At 38.6% G+C, this 23,407-nt stretch overlaps 1 protein-coding gene across 8 annotated transcripts in view; it reads left to right on the top strand.

Moving 5' to 3' along the window:
- Positions 1-23,407, top strand: part of NCALD (neurocalcin delta) — a 429,327-nt gene that overhangs the window by 251,004 nt on the left and 154,916 nt on the right. For 2 of the 8 annotated variants that reach the window (XM_082434368.1, XM_082434363.1), the window contains one exon: positions 8,408-8,495. The exons of the other annotated variants lie outside the window; for them this stretch is intronic. Coding sequence is in view for 1 of the 2 variants with exons in the window: in XM_082434363.1 (XP_082290489.1) it covers positions 8,408-8,467 (60 nt within the window). In the remaining variant the exon portion in view is untranslated. The remainder of the gene's footprint in view (positions 1-8,407; positions 8,496-23,407) is intronic. 8 annotated transcript variants of the gene reach the window in all.

Genomic DNA, 23,407 nt, shown 5'->3' with positions numbered 1-23,407 from the left:
TGGAAATAATCAGTGTAGATCCTTTTAGGAAGTGTGATGAAGAAGAGGAGGAGAGAAATGGGTTGGTAAAGGGTAACAAAATAGAAGGCAGATTTGCAGGATTAGAGGCTGAAGCTTTTTCCAGCTTCAGAGAAGGAGATGAGGGAAGTAGCATGTTAAAGCTATAAGAGGAGTGATGGGGATAAGGGATGGATCAAGCTGTGGATGATGCTGGCGGGGAGAATCCGGACAGAGAGATTAACCTTTGCATAGAGGATGCTCCTTCATCCTCCAAGTCATGAAGGAAGGAGGGGGAGATGGATAGAGATGTGGAGACTTTGAGAGTAGGGAAGAGGAAGGAACACTTTTTATTTCTTTTATTGCTGTCCAGCTGTGCTATTGAGAGTGCGTGTTATGGAGGAAGGGTTAGGGGAGCAGGAGGGGAAGACTCAGGCTTGAGATACTTCCCTTTTGCTGGTTGCACAGGACAGATATGATGAAACGCTCAAAAGTACATATAATTCATCCAAGCGGGAACCATTTATTTCCCTCACGTTGTATTTTCCTCCTGCTGTAGCGAGCCATATTGATTCATAACATAATTGAATTGCTCACTAGGGAAGGGAAAATGACAGAAACAGAATTGAACAGACTTGCTCTCCTCCATTTTGTTAAATTAGGAGATCCTGGCCATGAAATGATCGTGGTCATTTATCCACGTCACAGTCCTAGAAGTGGGCAGCAGGGGCTGCCAGTCCTAGAAGGCATTTTGGGAGACATGTGAATTTCCTAGTCTGTGATTTCCTGTCTCCACCGTGCAGATTGTGTCATGTGGGGTTAATGACTCTGCCATGTCACACCCAGCGTACCAGGGACTCACTGATATGTAGGCAGCACACACTGATCCCAACCACTCTCAAATCTCCAGAAGCTGAGGTCAAAAATGGCCGGGATATTCTGCAGTTAGGAGAGGGTGAGGCTGAGGAGCAAAGCAGCCTGCAGTCTTTTAGCTGCTTTTCCTCTCTTCTGGCAAGAGCAGGGATGCTGTTTGCAGCACAGGGAGGGGCCATTTGCAGAGCTGCAGAAGCCCGAGAAAGCTGAGAAAGAGGAAGAGCTATTTCAGGGAGGGGGTGGGGTGGTACTGTCTGCCTGGGGAAGCTCTTAGGCCCTCTACCTCCAGAGAACATTAACATTTCCAGCCCCTTCTCCACAGCCCTCTCTCTCTCCCTCCTCCTCGCCCCCAACACAAAGACACAAATGAAATTCCTAAAAGTAGACTACTTCTGCCTAGTTATTTTTAGTATTTGCTGTTAGTATTTATCAAGCTTTTCAGTGTTAATATGTCCTCCCACCCATTTCTCTTCTTGCCTCTAGTTGTGGGGCTTGGGATGGAAGGAGCATATATCAGAATCAGCTGGTGACCTCATAGAAGTATCTCCTAGAGAGAGGAGACTATGGACCTTTAAAATTAACCTCCCTAGCCCCCACCTTGAAGAGAAGAAAGAAAGATCTGTACTCCATTAGCTTTGGAGAGCAACACAAGTGTTGAGAAAAATAAACCCATTAAAATGTGTAGGTGGTGTTTAGCTAGCTCAAGGGCCCCAGTTAAGGAGCTGGGTCAGGGAATCCACACATGCATGAAGTGTCATAATGCAAGCAAAAATGGGTAAGAGACCAGGTAAACAAGCAGAATGCCAGAGGAAAAGTATGCAAGAGGAGAGAAAAGTATAAAAATTCATGCAAAGAGTCTGGGATCTGAGGGAACTGAAGGACTGAAATACCATTAGGTGGGGTGAGGATGAAAAGGCCAGAAGAAGAAAGCTTTATAGCACCATGGTAAGTTATGGCTTACTGCTGAAATACTGCTTGTTCCTACCTCAAATGCCTGTCCTGTCCCCTGGAGGCAGTCATGACCAGAACAGCCACATTACTCTGGAGAGGAAATCCCAGGACAGGTTCTAACAGAAGGCTGTTGAACTGAAGCAAGACCCTTTGCCTGGTCACCAAGGTATTCATTTCTTAGGAAGCAGAATATAGCTGTTTCCTTTTGCAGCTTCAAAAAAAAAAAAAATGTTTTGGCTGGATTTTTGTGTTCTTTGTAAAATTTTATTATCATTTTCAGTTTCCTAGAAACTGAAAAACATAATAAATGAAGTAAAAAAAATCAATACATGGGTTCAACAGTAGAATGGAGAGGACAGAGGAAAGGATCAGTGAACTTACAGATAAAATAACAGAAATTACCAACCCTAAAACCAGAAAATTGTTTAGCGAATGTACCATCATTCCTGGAAGGAGAGAAGGAGGACAAGGCTAAAAAGGTATTCAAAGAAACAAAGGCTGAAAGTTTTCCAAATTTGGCAAAAGACACAGACCTACAGTGTCAAGAAGTTGAGTGACGTCCCAACAAGATTAACCCAAAGAAATCAACACAAAGACACATTATAGTCAAACTTCTGAAAAATAAAGGCAAGGAAAAGATCTTGAAAACAAGAGAGAAATGAAACCTTATCTATAGGGGGAAAAAGTTATAATGATGGTGGACTTGTCATTAGAAACCATGGAGGCCAGAAGGAAGTGGGAGAATATTTTTCAAATGCTGAAAGAAAAGAGCTGTCAACCCAGAATTCTATATCCAGTAAAAAATATCCTTCAGGAATTAAGAGGAAATTAAGACATTCTCAGTTGAAGGAAAACCTAGGAATTTGTCACCAGCAGGCTTATCTTAACAAAATAGCTAAAGAAAGTCTCTAAACAAAAAGGAACTGATAAAAGTGGGGATCTTGGAACACTAGAAGGAAGAAAGAATAATACAAAAAATAAAAATAGGAGTAAATACTATAAACTTTCCTTTTCCTAAGTTTTCTAAATTATGTGTGATGATTGAAGCAAAAATTATAACACTGTCTGATATGACTTTCAATGTATGTAGAGGAGATATTTTTAAAAATTACTTTATAAATGAGGGAGAGTAAAAGGATGTAAAGGGAGGTAAGGAGTTTACTTGAACTGGTATAACATCAACAGTACACTGGTAAGTTATGTATATTTAATGTAGTGTGGAAAGCAACCATTAAATAAGCTATACAAAGATATACTGAAAAAACATTATAGATGGAATTCTGAAAAATGTTCAAGTGTCCACAATAATATTGGAAAATGAAAATAAAGAGAAAATAGAGAACAGAAAACAAAAAATAAAGTGGCAGACTTTAGCTCAAGCATATCATAATTACATTAAATGTAAATAGTCTAAATATACAATTTATAAGATGGAGATTAACACAGTGGATTAAAAAAATGATTTAACTATATGCTATCTACAAGAAACTACCTTCAAATATAATAATATAGGAGGGTGAGAGTAAAAAGATGGAAAATGATATACCTTGAAAACATTAATCAAAAGAAAGCAGGAGTGGTTATATTAAAATCAGATAAAGAAGACTTCAGAGCAGGGCTTCCCTGGTGGTGCAGTGGTTAAAAATCTACCTGCCAATGCAGGGGACATGGGCTCGAGCCCTGGTCCGGGAAGATCCCACATGCCATGGAGCAACTAAGCCCGTGTGCCACAACTACTGAGCCTGCACTCTAGAGCCTGCGAGCCACAACTACTGAGCCCGTGTGCCACAACGCCTAGAGCCCGTGCTCCACAACAAGAGAAGCCACCACAATGAGAAGCCTGTGCACCGCAACTAAGAGTAGCCCCCACTCGCCACAACCAGAGAAAAGCCCACGCATAGCAACGAAGACCCAACGCAGCCAAAAATAAAATAAATAAAATAAAATAAATGAATTTATTAAAAAAAGAAGACTTCAGAGCAAAGAAAAAGACCAGGAACAGAGAGGGACATTACATAATGATAAAAGGGTCAATCCACCAAAAAGATATAGCAAAGATACATATTTTGCATGCAACTCCTAAATATGTACCAAACAACAGAGCAAAATTTGTGAAACGAAACTGCAAAAACTACTGGAATAGACAAATCCACAATTAGAGTTGGAAACCTCAACAAACCTCTCTCAACAATTAATAGAACAACTAGACAGAAAACCAGCATCATAGAGAAGAACACAACACTACCAATCAACTAGATCTAATTTATATGTATAGAATCTCACCAACAACAGCAGAAAAGATGTTCTTTTCAAGCACCACAAAATATATGCCAAGATAGCCCATAAACCATAAAACAAACTTCAACAAATTAAAAAAAAATTAAAATCATAAAGAGTGTATTCTCTGACTACAGTGGAATCAAAATGGAAATCAATAACAGAAAGATGACAATCTCTAAACATTTGGAATTGAAAAAACAAACTTCTAAATAATCTGTGGGTCAAAGAGGAAGTCTCAAGGAAATTAAAAAAAATACATTGAAGTGAATGGAAATGAAAATACAGTATATCAAAATTTGTGAGACTCAGCTAAAGCAGTTCTGAGAGGAAAATTTATAGCACTAAAATATTTGCATTAGAAAAGAGGAAAGTCTCAAATCAATAATCTAAGCTCCCATCTCCAGAAACTCGTTTTTCAAGAAACTAGAAAAAAAAAAAAGAGATGATGAACCCAAAGCAAGCAAAAAGAAGAACATAATAAAGAAAAGATCAGAAATCAATAAAACTGAAAAGAGAAAAATAATAGAGAAAATAGGTCAAACAAAAAACTGCTTCCTTGTAAAGATCAACAAAATTGATAAACCTCCAGCAACACTGACAAAGAAAAAGAAGACACAAATTACCAATATCTGGAATCAAAAAGGAGACATCACTACAGACCTCCTGATGTCAAAAGAATATTAAAGGAATATTTACAAATAAATCTACCATAAAAGTTTCACAACTTAGGTGAAATGGACCAATTTCCTGAAAAGCACCAACAACCACAACTCACACAGTGTAAGGTAGATAATTTGAAGAGTCTTATAACTAAGGAAATTGAATTAGTTTAGAAACTCCCCAAACAGAAAATTCCAGGCCCAGAGGGTTTCACTGGAAAATTCTACCAAATATTTAAAGAAGAATTAATGTTAATCCTATAAATCTCTTCCAGAAAATATAAGGAGGGAACAGTCCCCAATTCATTATATGAAGCAATTCTGATACCTAAACTGGAAAAAGACAGTACAACATAAGAAAACTAGAGACTAATGACTCTCATGAAGATAGATGCAAAATTCCTTAACAAATATTAGCAAATAGCATTCAGCAGTTAATAAAAATAATTATATACCATGATCAAGTGATGTTTATTCTAGGAATGCAAAGATCATTCAATATGAAAAGCAGTCAGTATAATCAACCATATAAACAGTTTAAAGAAAAAGTATCATAGTTATACTAATTGAAGCAGAAAAATTGTTTGACAAAATTCAACACCCATTCATGATTTAAAAAAAAAGAAAAGAAAAACTCTCAGAAAAATAGGAATAGAGGGGAACTTCCTAAAACTGATTTTTAAACTTAACAGTGAAAAACTAAATCCTTTCCTCATAAGATCAGGAGCAAGCAAAGGATGCCCTCTTTCACAACTCCTATTCAACATAGAACTGGAAGTTCTACACAGTGCAATAAAGTAAGAAGACAAAATAAAAGGCAGATCAGAAAGGAAGAAAGAAAACTGTTCATCATTCATATTTTTCTTCTCTGGGATGATGTGTCAGATCTGTTGCTCATTTTTCTATTGTGCTGTCTTTTTCTTACTGATTTGTAACATTTCTTTATATAATCTGAATACTGGTCTTTCGTTGATTTCACAGGTTGCAAACTTGTCTCAGATATTGACATGTCTTCTTTCTTTATTGTTACCTTGCCATAAACAGAAGAACTTAATACTAGAGTAGGCAAATTTATCAATCTTTCCTTTCCTGATTAGCACTTTTGAACTTAGCCTTAAGAACTCTTCCCATTTGGAGGTCAGAAAGATGTTATCCTATATTTTCTTCTACAAGTTTTAACATTTTGCTTTTTCAGCTAAATCCTTAATCCCGCTGGAATTGATCTTTAGGTATGGCTCCTCCTTGACTTTTGGCTCAGTAAATTATTCCAACCTTTGTGAGAGCTCTGTTATCTTTCAGTTCCAACTTCCCTGCCATGCTGGTTCTGATGCTCTGTCTCTAAAAATTGTGTGGCTTTTTCTTTTCTTTTGGTATGCCTTATAATTTTTTCTTGATAGCCAGACATGATGTACCGGGTAAAAGGAACTGCTGTAAATAGATCTTCAGGAATGTGGTAGCGAGTTTTCAGGGAAAAGAAGCGTTCTATGCACCCTACAATTAGGTCTCAGTCTTTTGGTGAGCCTGTGCCTTTGGACTGCCAAGTTCACAAGTGTTTCTCAGTTTTTTTCTCCTCACTTAGGTGGGACAGGATGGCTAGAGTGGGCTGCAGTTGAGCAGTTCCCTTCTCCCACAGTGGAAGCCTAGAGGAGTCTAGAGCTGAGTATTTCCCTTCCCCAGGTCAGTTAGGCTCTGAGGATCTTCTAGCAGGTTAGGCTCTGGTTAACTAGTTTCCCCTGAGGGCAAGAACAGAGTGTTATGGCATATTTCAAAAATGTTCATTTTCCCCTCCCCCTTCCAGAAGCCTGAGGGGATTTTTCTCTGGTATTTACTGTGGATATCTGGTAGAGCTCCTGGAAGTAAATCTCGCAGTATTTTGAGGACGCCCCCACAATGACTGTGCCCCCTGGAGTATTTAACTCTCAGAGTTGTCCCCAGGGAGACTCCAGCAGTTGGTCAGTTACAGTTCACATTTTCCTGTCCTGGCACTGCTTCCTGCAGCGCTTTCTGTTGGCAAGTCTCTGCTCAGTTTCAGGCATAAGAACAGGAAAGGCAAAGAGCAAAAAGCAAATGCCAGAGCCCTTTAAAAGAGCTTTTCCAGGAGCTCTACCTAGTACCTCCAGCTTACATCTCCAGGGGCCCAAACTGTTCCACCTGCCCACCCTTAGCTGTAGTTTAAACAGGGCAAATTGCTGCCCTGAGCAAAATCAAGGTTCAGTTAGGACAAAGGGTAGACTGGGTGCTGGATAGTTAATCAGCAGTGTCTGCCCCACTCTCTTAAGCTCCTGCCAGGATTGCCTATCCCCCTAGCAGGGTTGTTTGGATAACAAAATGGAAGATCACATGCAAGAGCATTTCATACATTATAAAATGTGTTTCATAAACAAAGTGGAAACATTCTGAACTATTTTCTCAGAGAGCAAACCTAATGTTAATAGAAAGTCTTACTAAATGCAAAGACTTGGGTAATCAATATCTCTTAAACCTCAGCTCATTCTCTTTCGGACATCTTTAGATAGCCCAAGATCCAGTGTTTTCATAGATACACATCCTCAAACACCAGTCTTCAGATGCAGACTATTGCCGAACATTGTTGTAGTGGACATTTGTTGATTTCCTCCAATATTCCTTTCCTCCTTTTCTCTTCCTCTTAGTAATCTGAATGCCTTTCCATGTGATTTTTCTTTGGAGTGTCCTACCCTCTCCTCTAAGGATAAGGCTAGATTAGTTTAAAGTCATTCAGCAAAGTATCGTGACTGATTAAGCGATGGGCAGTCAGAATGACTTCAGAGCTTGAGTCTGGCAGCATGCTAACACTACACTCTTGGAAGATGGATGTGTGGTCTTAAACTGCTGAAGCTATTTTTTTGCACCATGAGGAAAGGCAGCCACAAGATGAAATCAATCTACAGAGAATGCCATGCTAAGAGAATTGCAGAGAGTCAAATGATATACATAGTGAACCTCTGTTTTCCAAAAACCAACCCTACATCCAGGTTTTTCTTCCCCAGCTCAATGAACCAAAATATTTCCATGTCTTGTTATTTATTTGTTTAAGTGAGTTTGAGTTGGGTTTTCTGTTATTTGTAGCCAAAAGATTCCTGAATGATAGTTTCCACATATATTCCAGGAAAATATTATATGTATTATTTTAATGTTTATTATTTTAAATAATGTATATATTTTAAATAATATATTACTTAGTGTATTATATGTTTATGTTTATATATACACACATATGTGTATATATATATATTTATAAGTATAATATATATATATAAAAATATATATTCTGAAATTTATAGTCCTTCCAGGATTAAGGCCATAAGGCCTGAATATTGCTAAGAACGCTTGTAATACATTTCCTGCATGGCATCTGTCTAAAGGATTTTAGACTTTGACATGCCAGGACCTGAGTCTTGCTCTCTTAGGGACTGTATTTATCGCCCCTGCTGTACAAGACTCAGCCCTGAGTACTTTGAGCCAAAGACCAATTAGGCTGAGATATGTCAGTGTTCTTGTAGGTGTGTTTCCTGTTTCCTGTTTGCAAAGGCAACTACAGAAGAAATAAAAGTAACGGCCTTACATAAACCGCTTACTGAGCTGTCAGGTGTTCAAGTAAGTTATTCATTAATTATGAGTGATCTCAGTCACAGGGCCAGAGAACTGCGGGTGATAAAATCTGTCGTGATAACTGCAGAGGGCTCTGAGATCCGAGGTGCTGCGTGACTGCATATCGTGAGTTACTTTTTTAACCTCTCAAATGCCTGGGTTTTAAATTGTGTAAATTATGATTCAGAATGCAAAGATGTTGCATCCTAGTTAAGTTGTTGTGTGTTTATATGTTTTTGGTATTTGGTAAATAGAAAATGGTAATTTATATCTGCCATGAAAACTTTGTTGTGAAGTATACATTTCCATTTTTAACTGTAGATGAATTTGTATGTTACCAAAAAGAAAACTATGCCACCATTGTACTTTTGTAAAAATTGTTTTCTCTTCTGTGGTGCCTCTGATTAAATAGAAACCTAGAGAAATTTACTTTAAAAAAAGTAGGAGAAGTTATAAAGAAGTAAAAACCTGACTTGCTTCCTGGAAAAAAAGGCAATAACTATGTGCCCCTCCTTACTTTCCAAATCTACTCATTTGGTATGGAAAATTGAAGAGGATATTGTGCAGCAAGTAGATGGAATGTTTTCTAATTCAGAAAAGATTCCTTTGAAATTCTAATGAGGGCAGCAGCACCCGCAGTAGTGAATTTACTGTTAAGATAGGAACATTATTACTTTCCTACTTTGTTGATGTGGGTCTCAAAAGCCATCTCATTGAATGTTTAGGAAATTGGCTTTTCAGGAAGGGAAATCTGCTGATTTATGAATTTCTTGGAAATTTTTCAAAATATGCTAATGGCCCCAGATGAGAGCCAGCCAAGATTTGTAGGCAAGATAATATCGCTTAAGCCCTGGTAATACCTTTTGTGACTGTTTGTAAACAAGGCATGACTATTCACTTGGCCAAATAGTTTTATATGAGGAAAAAATGGCAAAAATATTAAAGTAAATTGGGCCAGAACAAAACTTTGGTTTGTATTTTGCTGATATTGGAGGGAAGGGAGATAAGTCAATATAAAATGAAACTTAAATGTACTTAGCTCTTTTTCATCCCACTTCCTTCATCCCCATTAAGTCTCTATGGTTTAATCATTAGATGAGCAACATGGCTCATCTGTATGTAATGTGAAGGTGAAAGTGAAAAGCCTTTATTCCAAATTGGATAGGCCAGTTCTTTTAATGAGATCTATAGGACAGTAATAAAATATTTGAAGTCAAGCTAACCAAAATCTTTTTTTTTTTTTTTTTTTCCTCATGACATTGATAACTAAGCCTCAACCCCAATGCATTTCTCCTGGAGCCCAAGAAAGAATTGTGCATTTAAGTTGGCAGTGATCAGGCAGCTTGAGATATTTTGAAGTACTTATGGATCTCAACCCTAAACATGATAGTAGCCATTGCATTAGTTCCTTGGATCTTTCTGATATCAAACTAAAGGATAATAGAAAAATATGCATTCTTGTCCCCGAAGACAGTAAAGCAAGAGTATGATCCAACATAAGAACCCTTCCCCTTGACGTGAAGGTGTAGAGAATCAGTATGTCTGCTGTTGGCTTCTGGTTGTTTCTGCCCCTCCTCAAGCATCCAAGTTTCTCTTCTGTGTCTGTGATCTCAGGGACAGGTGATTCCTCACTGCAGATTCCCTTCTTGAGTGAGCCCCAAATATACTCTACTTCATCTCTGCTTTATGCAGAGCAAGGAGAGGCTACAGGAGTTTGTGCTGCAGATTTGAGGCATCTGCCAGACCCAAAGGAGGACAATTTGTATAAGAAATTGACCAAAAAGCTCTTGAGGCAGTGAAGGAGCCACTTCCTGCTCAACTGCTGTTGCCTCGAGAGAGGAATGGGCAAGGCAAAGATGAGGATGACCCCTTAAACAGAGGCTAAACTGTCTAACTGGGGCTTTCCAAAAGAATGGCCTAAGTTAGCAAACACTGCCCCAATTTCCTGGGCTTTCTGGAATTTTGTTCAAGAATTCCAGACACTCTTGTAAAAATTACCTAGCGACACAGTTCCTGACAACAATAGATAGGAAAGGTATATGTAAAGAAGCTATTTTAAAGTGAAGTATATGACTAGACTCTAGGTTTACAATCACTTCTGATTTCCTGTTGTCTGGGTATCTCTCTTTAGCTCCCTTAGGCTAGAATTATTTTGTCTGGATCCCCAAGAAATCCATACTCTTCCCCAACGCTTCCTATGTGACTAACTTCTCAGTTACATGATATTACATGGAATTATATTTTTTCTACGGTTTTCTGCACTAAAGACCTCTTTCCTTCTTCTCTTAAAAAAAATGCTATTTTAATCCTCTTAGCCTAGGAGCTTACTACTCTTTATTTTCAATGTCTCAGAAATCCTCCTCTGTCAAAAAAACCTACTTCGCCAATAGCATACCTTTCGTTCAGGAGTAGTAATGGGGAGAGATTATCTTAGAGGCTGAGAACACAAGACACCAAATATCTAAAGGATAATTAAAGTATCCTTCCAGATGTTTTCAAATAGAGACAAATACTGATCACTCAAATAATTGATTCCCTGACAACGATTTTTCAGTCAGTCACGTTCTTAATGCCAAAACAGCTAATAAATTCAATGGGAAAAAAACCTGCTCTTTTATTAGTTTGTAGAAAAAAGAAGAGAAAGAGAGTAGTTGACTTCTCAGCAATTTTGCAACAAGTTCTTTTAGTGTCATGTAGACTTAGGAGAATGCAGTTTGTAGTAGATAACTGATGATTCCAATTAACCATAAAGTATTGATTAAGCACCTACTAACTTGAGCCCTAGTGGAGAATGATATAGTATAACATGGACTCATATATTTAATAACAGATCATGTTCCTAGAAACCTAATTCATTTACTCATTCAATAAATACTTATTGAGTGCTTGCTGTATGACAGGCACTGTGTTAAATGATGGGGATTTTAATGGGGAACAAGGCAGGGATGGTTTCTGTCTACAGTTGAGTGTGCGGTATAGGGAAGATGTTAATCAAATAATTACACAAATAGATTTTACAAACGTGATCAATACTGTGATGGGGGAAAAAAAAACAAAGAAAAATGGGAAACCAAGACTATAAAATACAGGCACTACCTACATCTAGTCTAAGTGGTGATCGGGGAAGACGTCCCTGAAGAAACCTGAAGAGGTTGGGAATGGGGAGGAGAATGCTCTGGGCAGAGGCCCTGAGGTAGAAGGAGCTTGGCGCTTACTGGGAACTGAGCCAAGGCCAGTGTCGCTGGAGAACGGGGTGGGGCAGGAAAAGCTAGAGAGGTGACAGGGGCAGATCGTGAAAGACTTAGTAGAGAATGAATGAATGAACGAATGAACATGAGTAGTTAATAACATGAAGTTAGTCCTATCGTCTCCTGTCATTAGTGTGAAAATAAAAGGAGTTTGCAATTGTATAATGCCTCTGCTGTTTGGGAGATGGTATTCATTCACTCATTCAGCCATTCAGCCAATAAACCCAAGACAAAAATCCCTGTTCACATGGATCTTAAATTCTAGTGGAACAAGCAGCAAATACATAGGTTTTATAGTAAATTTTTGTTTATGAATAAATGGTGTTAAGTGGTCTTTTGATGGAATTTTAAAAATAATTTCAAATATATATCATATTGCATCTATGTATGGTTATTCCTCTGTTTAGTTAAATAGAGTTATATCCTTTAGCAGATCTAGGACCATGCTCAGCACAGGTGTTCTTCACAGTACTCAATTCACAGTCAAAGACTTTGGAGAAATTCCAAGAGAATAGGATAAGAGAGGGAAGCTAAGAGATTTGCATTTGTTTTTGTATCTGAAGAGCTAGTGATGCCGCTGCTCACCAGCACCTTTACCATCTCTTCCTGGAGTGGTGGGGGCAGGAGGAGGGGAGCAGTGAAAAAAATGAAAATAACTGAGGCTAACACTGATGGAAAAGGATCTCAGAGGGAGAGTATCCCAGTCTTTCTATTTCTTTTTATAAAAAGAGCTTAAAACATTATATATTTAAAATACTTTATAGATTTTGCACATTTACCATCTCTATAAAAGGTTCACATTTTACAATCAATGTACACATTTAAGGAGAGATGTTTCTTTGCCGCATTCCCCAAAGCTCTTATTTACTTGATGGCACATCTTAAAATCATCAGTGACTTACAGTCAGAAAATAGTACTTATCTGGAACCTTGTTTGAGGTTTCAGTCATGCCTGTCTTTTCTGCTTGAAGATCTGCTTGAAGATTTCCTGGTGACAATGTTTCATATCTGCATATAAATTATTACCATCGATGGAATTAATAAACCAGAGCCCCTGTGAGGGTCACCTTCAGGTCTTGTTTGCAAAAATCAGAGAGTAGTTCATTGTATCAAAGGGAGGCATAATAATTATCTGTTTTAATCTTCAGGAACTTCCTTGCTTCTGATTTCCAGGTTGCATAAATCAAAGTGATTATTTCTATATAAGCCAAGAGGAATAATAGAAATGTTGCTAGTGTGATCCTTTAGTACAGGATTTCTTAACTGCAGCACTGTTAACATTTTGGACCAGATAATTTTGTTGTGAGGGGCTGTCCTATGAAGTGTAGGATGTTTAGTGGCAACCTGGTACCAGTAGTATCCCCCCAGTTATGACAGCCATCTCTAGACGTTGCCAGATGTCTTCTGGAAGGGGCCAAATCACTCTCAGTTGAGAACCATTTCTTTAGTATATCATAATCACGGACTCACAATGCTGCTTTAACTTTTGTGTTGTTGTGTTGCAAACGTGTCCAACTCTAAATGCATAGCTTTCAGTTTAACAGGATGGTATCTTTCTAATTCTATAGTTCTTACATCATAATTAAAAATAATGTTATGAAACCAGAATTAGATTTTTATTCAGCCAAATGTGTGAAATCCTGACATGGTAATATGTTTTTTTGGGGGGGCAGGGAGGGAGGCGGGGGTGGTTTACACTTTAAGGGCCTTGTTTTATTTGTCAAAGCCTGACAAAATTTTATCCTCAAAGTTTAAAACTTACTTAGTGGCTCAACTGTTTTTTTAAAGATACATTTATGGGAATCTTAATGCCACAAAAGACTCCTACTCAGTCAGCTGCAAGAATTAATAGCCTTTTGGTGACACACAGAAATTTGAATGAGGCACATTCAGCAAGTTCATTTCTAGTTTTATAGGAAGCCGAAAACAGCAGAGAGAAAAAAAGTGCTACCCTTGTATTCTTTGGTGATGGTACTTGACATTTTAGTGTAAGTTATTACAATAGTATATTGGTTTAATGTTCCCTTAATATCAGTGGTTTACTCAAAGTTTCTGAAAACGGGAAGAATGCGTGTTCTGTCTGTCACTGTTAAGCTAAGAAATGGCATTTCAAAATCACTTTAATCGTACATGATTAAATCTTCTAAAGTGGTATTTTACTATGCTGTGGTGCCTGGGAAGACTTAAGATTACATAAATTCACTTAGACGTATGACTAATATATGACACCATTAAGAGAACTATATTTTAAATTCCTTTTACTGTTATTATTTACTTCACCTAAAAACCTCTGACTCAAAGTGTTTCATATAGCTCAAATGTTATTTTGTTAAATAGAGCCTTCTTTCATGTCACTATTATGTTCAGAAATATTTAAGAACTTCCAATTGTCTCAAAAATAAAGTTCTAATTCTTTTTCATGGCACTTAAAGCCCTCTACTAACTGGACTGCAATCGATCTCTTCAGATGTGTCTCCTTTACCTCCATTTGCCCCTTTCTCCATATCACACTCCAGCTGCAATGAACTAGGTTGCCCAGGGCATCCTTGCATTTTTCTGCCTTTATAGCACTCTCATGCTATGATCTCTACCCCTTAGATTCCAATCCATGCTTAAGAACCATTTCTTCCATGAAATTTTCCCAAATTTTCTCAGTTGGAATTAATCTCTCTCTCTCTCCTATAATGTTTGGAAAGCACTACACTAGTGTTTCTCAAACTACCTATGAGAAGGACTAGATTTTTTTAAATTTCCAGTTTATTACAGGACAATATGTATCTTCCTGTCTATGACCAGTACTTAGATCTCGCCCTGTGAAATTCACATATCTGAACTGGTCTAAACCCCATTCAATGAGCCACATCCACTTGATCACACGTTTGAGTAGTGCAGCTATGTCCAGTGCTGTAAAACTGTCTGAACAATTACTCACGATCTCTGTACTTGTGCTGTTGCTGATAAGAAATAGTTCATGAGGTGGTGCTGGTCCACAGACCACACTTTAGGTAGCTCTGCCCTAGACTATAAGCTGTACGAGGACAGGGCCCAGGTCTGCTTTTTCATCATTATAATTCTAGCACCTGGCATGCCTGTCACATAGTAAGCACATTTATTCCACGTAGAAGTATCATGTTACAGATAACAGCACCTAAAAGCACCAAAGTAGCTTGGATCAGATTGTGATCACTTTTTAGCACCTACAGGATTATCAGGCCTAACCTGTATGAATGAAAAATATCAGACTGAAAATAGAAATGAATGAGAATATCAGACTGTTTTATTTTAAAAACACATGTTCTTTAGTATAAAATCTACTGAAGTGAAATACCCAGCCTGCTAGTGCTGGTATAGGCTTTATAAATGAAGCTCACTTAATCAATAATTTAATTTTCTTTCCCTAAATAGTTGCAAAAACTCACTGTATTCAACTTCATTTAAGTAAACTAAATGGAGCTTAAAAGAAATCTAAAACACTTTGCCTGTTAAATAGCAATATTGAGAAATTGTCTAAGAGAAATATATTCCTCATAGAAAAAATCCCCACAGAAACAAAACTATATATGAAACCAAAATGGCTTTCTTTTATGCAGCTCAAGGGGATACATTGAAACTCTTAAGCAGTCCAAAATTGTATTTTTGAAAATGAGAATCACATGGAGTTAGTTTAACATCTACCACTGTAAATTCTACTGGGGAAAACACCTGGAATATGAGTAACATTTTTCAAAATTTAAAATGTAAGAGATTCAGAATACTTGACAATGCTATCTGAACATAGATTTCTAACTTTCAGTAGTTCAAGAGTGTCTTTCTAAAGTGGTAAGAAGTAGTTGCTGTTGAATGTTCATATTTTTCTTTGACTATTTCATTATATTAAAATTGACAGCCAAGAAAAACAAGAACATTTACTATATGTTTTTCTCACCATTATTGGCCACTTACTTTTCCACGGAACATTTGTTATTTCTGGGAAACATATGGCATATTACCAGAACCATAATTAGTAACAGTTTGATGTTATAGGAATTCAAATTTTGGCAATTTCTAGCTTCTTCCTCTGAAACATAAAAGCAGTAAATACAGATCGTAAGGGTGCATTCTGGAGTCAGCTTTTCCCTCCTTTACAGATTGTGGAATTTACTTGTTTTGATTGGGGAGGTGTTTGAAGACTCACAAACACTTTTATAGCTCTGCCTCAGACCTAGAATGTTCCAGAAGGAGGCACCGTTCTAAGTACTTTACACACATCAGCTTATCTAATCATTGCAATAGCAGGTGAGAAAACAGAGGCATGAAGACATTAATTTGCCAAAGTCACTTCAATAAGAAACTGTGTAGTTGAGATTCACCTCAGGGAGTCTGGCTCCAGATTCTGTGTTTTAACTTTCATAGAGTAGTGTCTTGTGCTGCGTTGCTCCTATAAGTAGAGATTCCATTGGTAGAATCCTGCTGAAGAAGTTATTTTCTTGCAGACTGTCTCTGCCTAATACATCATAGCTGTGAAATGCTGAGTAACTGGGGAATATTAGATGACTATGAATGATGGGTAACTGGGACTTCTGGGTAACTAGAGAATGCTGGGTAACCAAGGAATCCTGAGTAACCAGGGAATGCTGGGTAACTGGGGGAAAAGGGTGAGAAGCTATTAGTTGACAGTTTACTCTGAGAAACTTTCCAGCATCTGTAAACCAAAGGGTTGTCATCAATATAAGATCTGGGACTGTCCTGCAGAGTCAGTCACTCTCACACAGGATCCCTAAAAACAGTGTTATCTTTGAATCAGAAGGATAAATATTTGCAGTAATCACTTTTGCCTTGTGTTGGAAGCCATGGTTGCTGAGGCTGATTATTCACAGAAGTAAGGCATCCTTTGTTACTAATGGAGTTATTGAGGACTGAAAATGCAACATTGCTTAGCAACATGCATCATAGTATTTACTCTTTTGAGCAGGAACAGCAAAAGCAAGTAGTATGTCTTATAAATGTCCTGGCAGGTATTTTTATTTTCCTTTCCAACTAACATTGCTTGTATCCATTGTCATGGTATTTGCAAAGTGCTTTGACTGTGGCTTGGCGGGGGTAGGTTTAGGTATATTCCCTTAAGTACAGAGATCAGCCCTGAAAGCTGGCATTAGCCCAGTGTAGAACCAAAAAGAAACTAGGCTGCAGGTAGGAAAAAGTAGTAAAAGATTCCTGCAACTCTAATGTTTTATATAAGGCTCCTAATTTTCACTGCTGGCAAGTATGTGACGGTAGCGATAGCACCCCTGTAAGATGTGGGAACTTGCTGTAATACTCTTCAGACTTCTTGTTTTGTTGCCTCTGATCTTTCAGGCGCTGATAGAGTCCATAATAACTAAAAGCGAACATAATCCCTATTTTCTCCTAATGAAAATTTAATAGTTTCACTAATAACAGTGCTAGCACTCCCCTGTCATTTACCCTTTATCATGCGTGTTGGAGAACAAGTTTGTCTCTGGGGAGAATTTGATCTGGATGCACTTCTACCCAAGCCCTCCTTTCTTCTCCAAATTAAAATAGTAACTGTACATTGGAGAATCCTGGCATTCTTTTACTGTCTTTTCTTTCTCTGCCTCCAAAGTCATCCTAGCTTGCTGTCTTAAATTATGGTGTTCTAACTTGACTTCTGCTCTGATGAAGAGCAAGAAATCCCAGGGGCTGGGGCCATCTTAAAGGAAAGACTGTCTCTGCAGTGGCTTGAACAATTGTGGGAGAAAAGAGGGGCTAACCTTCCTGCGTGAAAACAATGGGGAAAGAATCAGTTCATCCCTAAAACAGAGGCAGCTGTTCATCCTGGAGGGGGAGATGTTCCACTTGGGATTGTCATCCAATGATTAATGTCTGTTCAATCCCAAGATAGGTGGAGAAGCTTGGAATCTGAGTGACCATATTGTTCGATTCTCTGTCCCTCTTGGGGAAGGGTCCTGGAATGTGTAAATTTTCCTCCTGCAGTTTCACTTTTCAGGGCTTTCCACATTCTTGGCTTTGCTTTTGCTTTGTTGTGTCCTGGAATAACTAATTAATTATGGACCCAATTCCTTCTATGCACTTGTAATTGGACGGCTTGAAAATTGCTCCATGCTGGCTTAAATAATGAGGAGAGAATTAAAAGGCTGAGAGGTGCTGGGAAGGATAGAGAGACCATGACCAGTGGAAATCCAGCAAATATCACACCAGATATCTGTTACGCCAGTAACCAGGGGAGACAGAGCACTGGGGCAGTGGGGCTAGAAAAAACACTCACAGTGAAGTGGTAAAAGGGACAGGGGCAGCAAGAGGGTCCATTGTTGAGAAGAACATTTTTGTGGAAGGAAATCCTGTTTGAAGGCTGTACAGGCTGGGCAGCTCTAGCCAGCCAATGCCTTCTCTTAGGGAGGTGTGTGGGGTGTTCCCTGAGAACAAGGGGAGAGCCAGGACTTTGGAGTCCAACATACTGACATCTGTGTCTGGACTCTGCCATTTACTAACTGTGGGATTTGGAGCAGATGACTTTACCTCTCTAAGCATCCAGCTCTTCATCTGTGAAATGAAAAATAATAGTACTTGTCTCAGAAGGAGTGAGTGGGATCAAATTGGTTAGTGTCTAGACCACTTCCTGGCACATAGCAAACTCTCAGTACTGGCTAGCCATTATTATTATGCAGTTATGTTGTCAACATAATGATTTAATAACAATAAAGATACTAACAACAGGTAAGGTAATTAGCCTGGCACAGCTCAGGAAGGGTTGGCTTTAAAATGCATTGTAGGAGAATTATTATTCCCATTCTGTCTTCTCCACTCTCTTCATGGCCAGTTTGGTTTTCCCCCTTATTATACCCCCCCCCCCCTTCACTCTTCCACTTAGGGAAGGAGAGGAATTTAAAAATTGGATAAGAACAGTGCAGCTGTTGAGCTGGGGCCTTTGGTTATTGGAAAGGAGGCCACCAGACCACAGCTGGCCAAATAACCCATGGAAACCATTCCCAAAATACATTCTGTTATCCTGTCCTGCTACTTATGTCATTTAGACATAAGGTGATTTGCAATTTCAGATTCTAGATCCTTCTCCCCCATTAGAATGTAAGTCTTCAAGATGGCAAGGATTTTTGTCTCTTTTGTTCACTGCTATTTCTCTAGTGTTTAGAACTATGCCATGCACATGTATGTGTCCAATGAATATTTGTTGGAGGGAGGAGGGAAGGAAGGAAGGAAGGGAAGAAGAAAGGATGGACAAATGAATTTCACCTAGCAGAACTTGAAGGCAAAAAAAACGTCTTGGAAAGGAGACCTCCTGGCTAGCCTAATGGGTTGACAGAGAAGGCCTGTAGGTATTCAAATCAACAAACACTTAGTGAGTACCTACTCTGTACCTGGCACTGCACCAGGTTGTAGGGATATAACAAAAAATAAGATACCATCTTTGCCACCAATGACAGACATCTAGGTGGGATCCAGACAGTCTTAAATGTGATGTAACTGAGGTGGCTTTTGGAGTAAAGTGGATAATTTCTGTATTATCATGTTATACAGGGTAAAAACAGTATCAACTTTATAGGTGCTGTATTAGTTTCCTAGAGCTGCCATAACAAAGTATCAAAAACTGGGTGGCTCAAAACAACAGAAAGTTATTCTCTCACAGTTCTGGAGACTAGAAGTTTGCAGTCAAGTTGTTGGCAGGACCATGTTCCCTCCAGAGGCTCTAGGGAAGAATCCTTCCTGTCTCTTTCAGCTTTTGGTAGCCCCAAGTACCAGGTACTGGGCAGCATAACTGCAATCTCTACTTCTGTCTTCACATGGCAGTCTTCCTTTTGTGTGTCTGTCTTCTCCTCTTCTTATAAGGACTCCAGTCATATTGGATTAAGGATTCATCCTACTCCAGTATGACTTCATCTTAACTAATAAAATCTGCAACTACCCTATTTTCAAATCAGGTCATTCTGAGGTACTGAGGGTTAGGACTTCAACATGTCTTTTTGAGGAGACACAATTCAACCCATAAGAGTTGCTGACTAGGATTTTATTTATTTATTCTCACTAGGATTTTAGATGCAAGGTGGAGGCTTTAAGATGACACTGTGTGTCAATATTAGGCGAGTTGATTCAAAGTAGCTGAGTAGTATCTGAGGATATCAGTATAATCTTATGTTTATACTGATAGATAGATAGACAGATATGTATGTATATTTACACAAATACATACATATATGTAGATGCATGGATATATATCACACACATATATAGACTCATATACACACATATATATACATATTTTATATTCACATGCAGATAAATAGATACAGAAATTAATATTGATATGTGTGTATTGATGGGTTCATGCACATACATGTATTTTCTAGCTCTGTCTATTGAGAGAGCCTAGAAGCAATGATACCCTGTAACAGTGAACACACCCAGCTCCCACATCTTGGTTTCTAAATACCATTCTCCAATCAAAGAAACCAAGGCTCTTTGTAGGAATGGCTGACTGTAGAGCTGAGGCAGGGAAAATAGAAGTGAATTTGGAGTACCTTGTAGTGCTAGAAAGTTTGAAAGTGCTATTTTTTAAAGGATAGAGCATGTCAAAGGTTACAGGAGTCAACCTGAAAGCTCCCTATAGCCAAAGCTATAATTTAAGGGAAAAAAAGTGGGAATTCCCTGGTGGTCCAGTGGTTATAGGACTCCATGCTCCCACTGCAGGGGGCATGGGTTTGATCCCTGGTCGGGGAACTAAGATCCTGCATGCTGCATGGCACGGCCAAAAAAAAAAAAAAAAGTAATGATAGTATAGATTATAACCACAAGAATGAAATAAATATCCATGTGTCCATACTGATATAAACAAATGATAGAATAAATAAATAAACAGGAGTGAAGGAACAAATCTTTCTTACAGAAAAATTCCAAACTATAAATGTAGAAGAAATGAGGGCAAAAAAATCATCCTTAGAACATTGCAGCAATAATTGCTGCAGGCAAGATCCAGTGGTGAATCCTGAGATTAATGGGCAAAATTTTAGGAGAAAAAGGATATTTGCATAGCCTCAAAGTCTCTCCCAAAATATTTACTAATTACTGTGGTAGTTTTAACCTTTGTCACAAATTGTTTGATAGTTCTGCATCCAGGAGGTGGAGCTTAATTTTCTTTGGGTGTAGACTGGACTTAGTGACGTACTTCTAACACATAAAGTATGGAAAGAAAAAGAGAGGAACTTTTCAGTAGTAAACTTCACAGACACTACCTTAAGCAAGGGGTCAACATTAATATCACTGTTGATAAGTCATGTTGATAGCATCTGTCCCTTGAAATGAAGGGCACTTTACCTTGGTGGTATCCTTCCTCCGATTCCTTAAACCTAATCATGAGAAAATACCAGACAAACCCAAACTGACAGAAAGCTTACACAACACTTGACCTATTCTAAAGTGTTGAAGTCATGAAAAACAAGGAAAAGTCCAGAAAGTGTCACAGATCAGAGGAGACTAAGGAGATATGGTGACATATGCAGTGTGGTATCCTAGGTCGCATCCTGGAACAACAACAACAAGATAATGGAAAAACTGCAGAAATCCAAATAAAGCCTGTAGTTTATTTAGTAGTAGTGTACCAATGTTAATTTCTTAGTTTTGATAAATGTACCATGGCTGTATAAGGTGTTAGCAATAGGATAAGCTGGGAAACTCTCTGTATTACCTTTGCAACTTTTCTGTGTGTCTAAAATTATTCTAAAATAAAAAGTTAAGAAAGAAGGCTCTGAGAAGAGGACGCTATAGCAATAATATCAGATTGTCCCAGTGACTGTTCTCTGAGTGCTTATGTCACTTACTCTGGTTCTGTTGCCTAGATGAGATACAGCAATCAGCTCCATCTTTGAGCTGGACCCCACAAAGTCCTCATACTGGCCTGAAGTCCTGACACTGTCTCCCTCCCACCATTCACGTTACCTCTCTGATTTTATCTCCCCCTACTTTCTTAAATATAGCTAGATATAATCAGGAATAGATAAGACTTGTTGGGCATCAGAAAGACTCGTCCATCAGCAATAACATAGTAGAAAGATTGAGAATGAGCAAACTTTGCGGTTTGAGTTCTAGTTCTGCTGCTATTCACTTAGGGAGATACTGGCCAAGTCATGTAATCTTTCTGGCTTTTTAGCCTCTAAACTGAAAGAGTTGGACCAGAATGCTTTTAATTGTAAATTCAATGGCAATGTTATCCTTGGTTACAGCAGGATATGAATTTGATTTATCCATTCAGGAAAATTTCTGCATATTTTGGTCCCTAGTGTGAAATTGTGAATCTCTGCCTGGGTAACAGCTGTGTTCCCACTCTCTGCCCCAAGCTCAGGGCTTTGGCTTTGCAAGGAAAGAGGAAGTATAGCCAGAAACTGACCTCATGCCCCATTCTTCCTAGTTCCAAGTCATTTCTGTCAAATGGCTTCCCAAGTTTTAATTCATGTTCTATGTTCATGATTTTTACCATATCCATATTCTCTGTGCACTATTTTTACTTAATATCTTTCTTTAAACTACCCTCTCTTTATATTTTAACTTACATTTGCCTTAAGCAGTAATAGCTGTGAAATTGCAGATTTGATGCGCCAGCTATATTTTTTTCGAACGTACACTACAACAAATACACAGCCCAAATCCACCATAACTATGCACTACCTAAAATGGTCTCACACAATGCTAGCGGTATGCATTCCACACTTTGGGAAACCCCTCCATGAAGGTGAGGGGCAGCACCCTAGAGGTCTCAGTGCCATCCGAGTCTTTCCCCCAGTGATCTTAGAGCTTGGGAGTATATAAAAAGGCATTCCTATCAGTGAAAATATTGGGAATCCGATTCTAAGACACTGGAGACTGTCCACTTTATTTTGGAATGAAGTAACAGAAGTGACTAAGCCTTCTGTTTGCGGGAAAGGCCCAAAAGGAGCTGGAATGAGGACAAAAAGGTATTTTTCTGGCTTAAAAAATAGGAATGAATAGCAGAAGAGAGGGCTGGAGAGAAAGAGCAATTAACAGGAGTAAGACAAAGTAGCAGGAAAACCATGGGGGTGAGGCGGTGGTGAGGGAAAACACTGGAGGGAAATGCAGTTTCTCAAAGAGGCAGAGTATTAAATGAAAGGTAAGAGACTTTGTAGAGGTCCTCATATCCTCCTCCTTTTTGACTTTTGGACTCTCATTCATGGTGTGAGAACTGATTAGATACACCAGAGGGCCAACTTGAAGGGCCAAAGGGATTGTACTCTCCAAGAAACTTCCTGCTAACGGAATCATGCTCTGAACAGGTTAGTTTCTCCTTGACGTATGACCTTGGCATAAAAGATAGATTTAATACTATGAGACAGAAGGAGTTAGAAAAGAGTCTAGATTTTCCCTAGTATCCTTTCCTACTTAATAAAGAAAGGAAAAGACCCTAGCCTTTATCATAATACAGATCTGATTGATTCAAACCCACACATCCCTTAGCCTTCATCATAATACAGATCTGATTGATTCAAACCCACACATCTGCAAAGGTCAGTCGGATTTAAAGAGTAAATATTTTTTTCAAAAATCTGAATTCCAGAGGATTAAAATATCTCTGTTTGGGCACATCTTCCCTGGCACATAGCTGAAGTAAGTGCCTGCAGATGGTCACAGCCCTGTTGGGCAGAGGCATAGTGTTGGGGTACAGCATGCATTGGACTGGACTGGTTGAAGCTGATGATCCTAATACCACAGAATTTTAATCGGGGATGGGGGTGGGGGAGAGGGGTATGATAGGAGCCAAGGCAGCTGCAC

The sequence above is a fragment of the Balaenoptera physalus genome, assembly GCF_965194825.1.
Source record: "Balaenoptera physalus genome assembly, chromosome: 17".
NCBI classification, from domain to species: Eukaryota; Metazoa; Chordata; class Mammalia; order Artiodactyla; family Balaenopteridae; genus Balaenoptera; species Balaenoptera physalus.
This window is presented reverse-complemented; position numbering and strand designations above follow the sequence as displayed.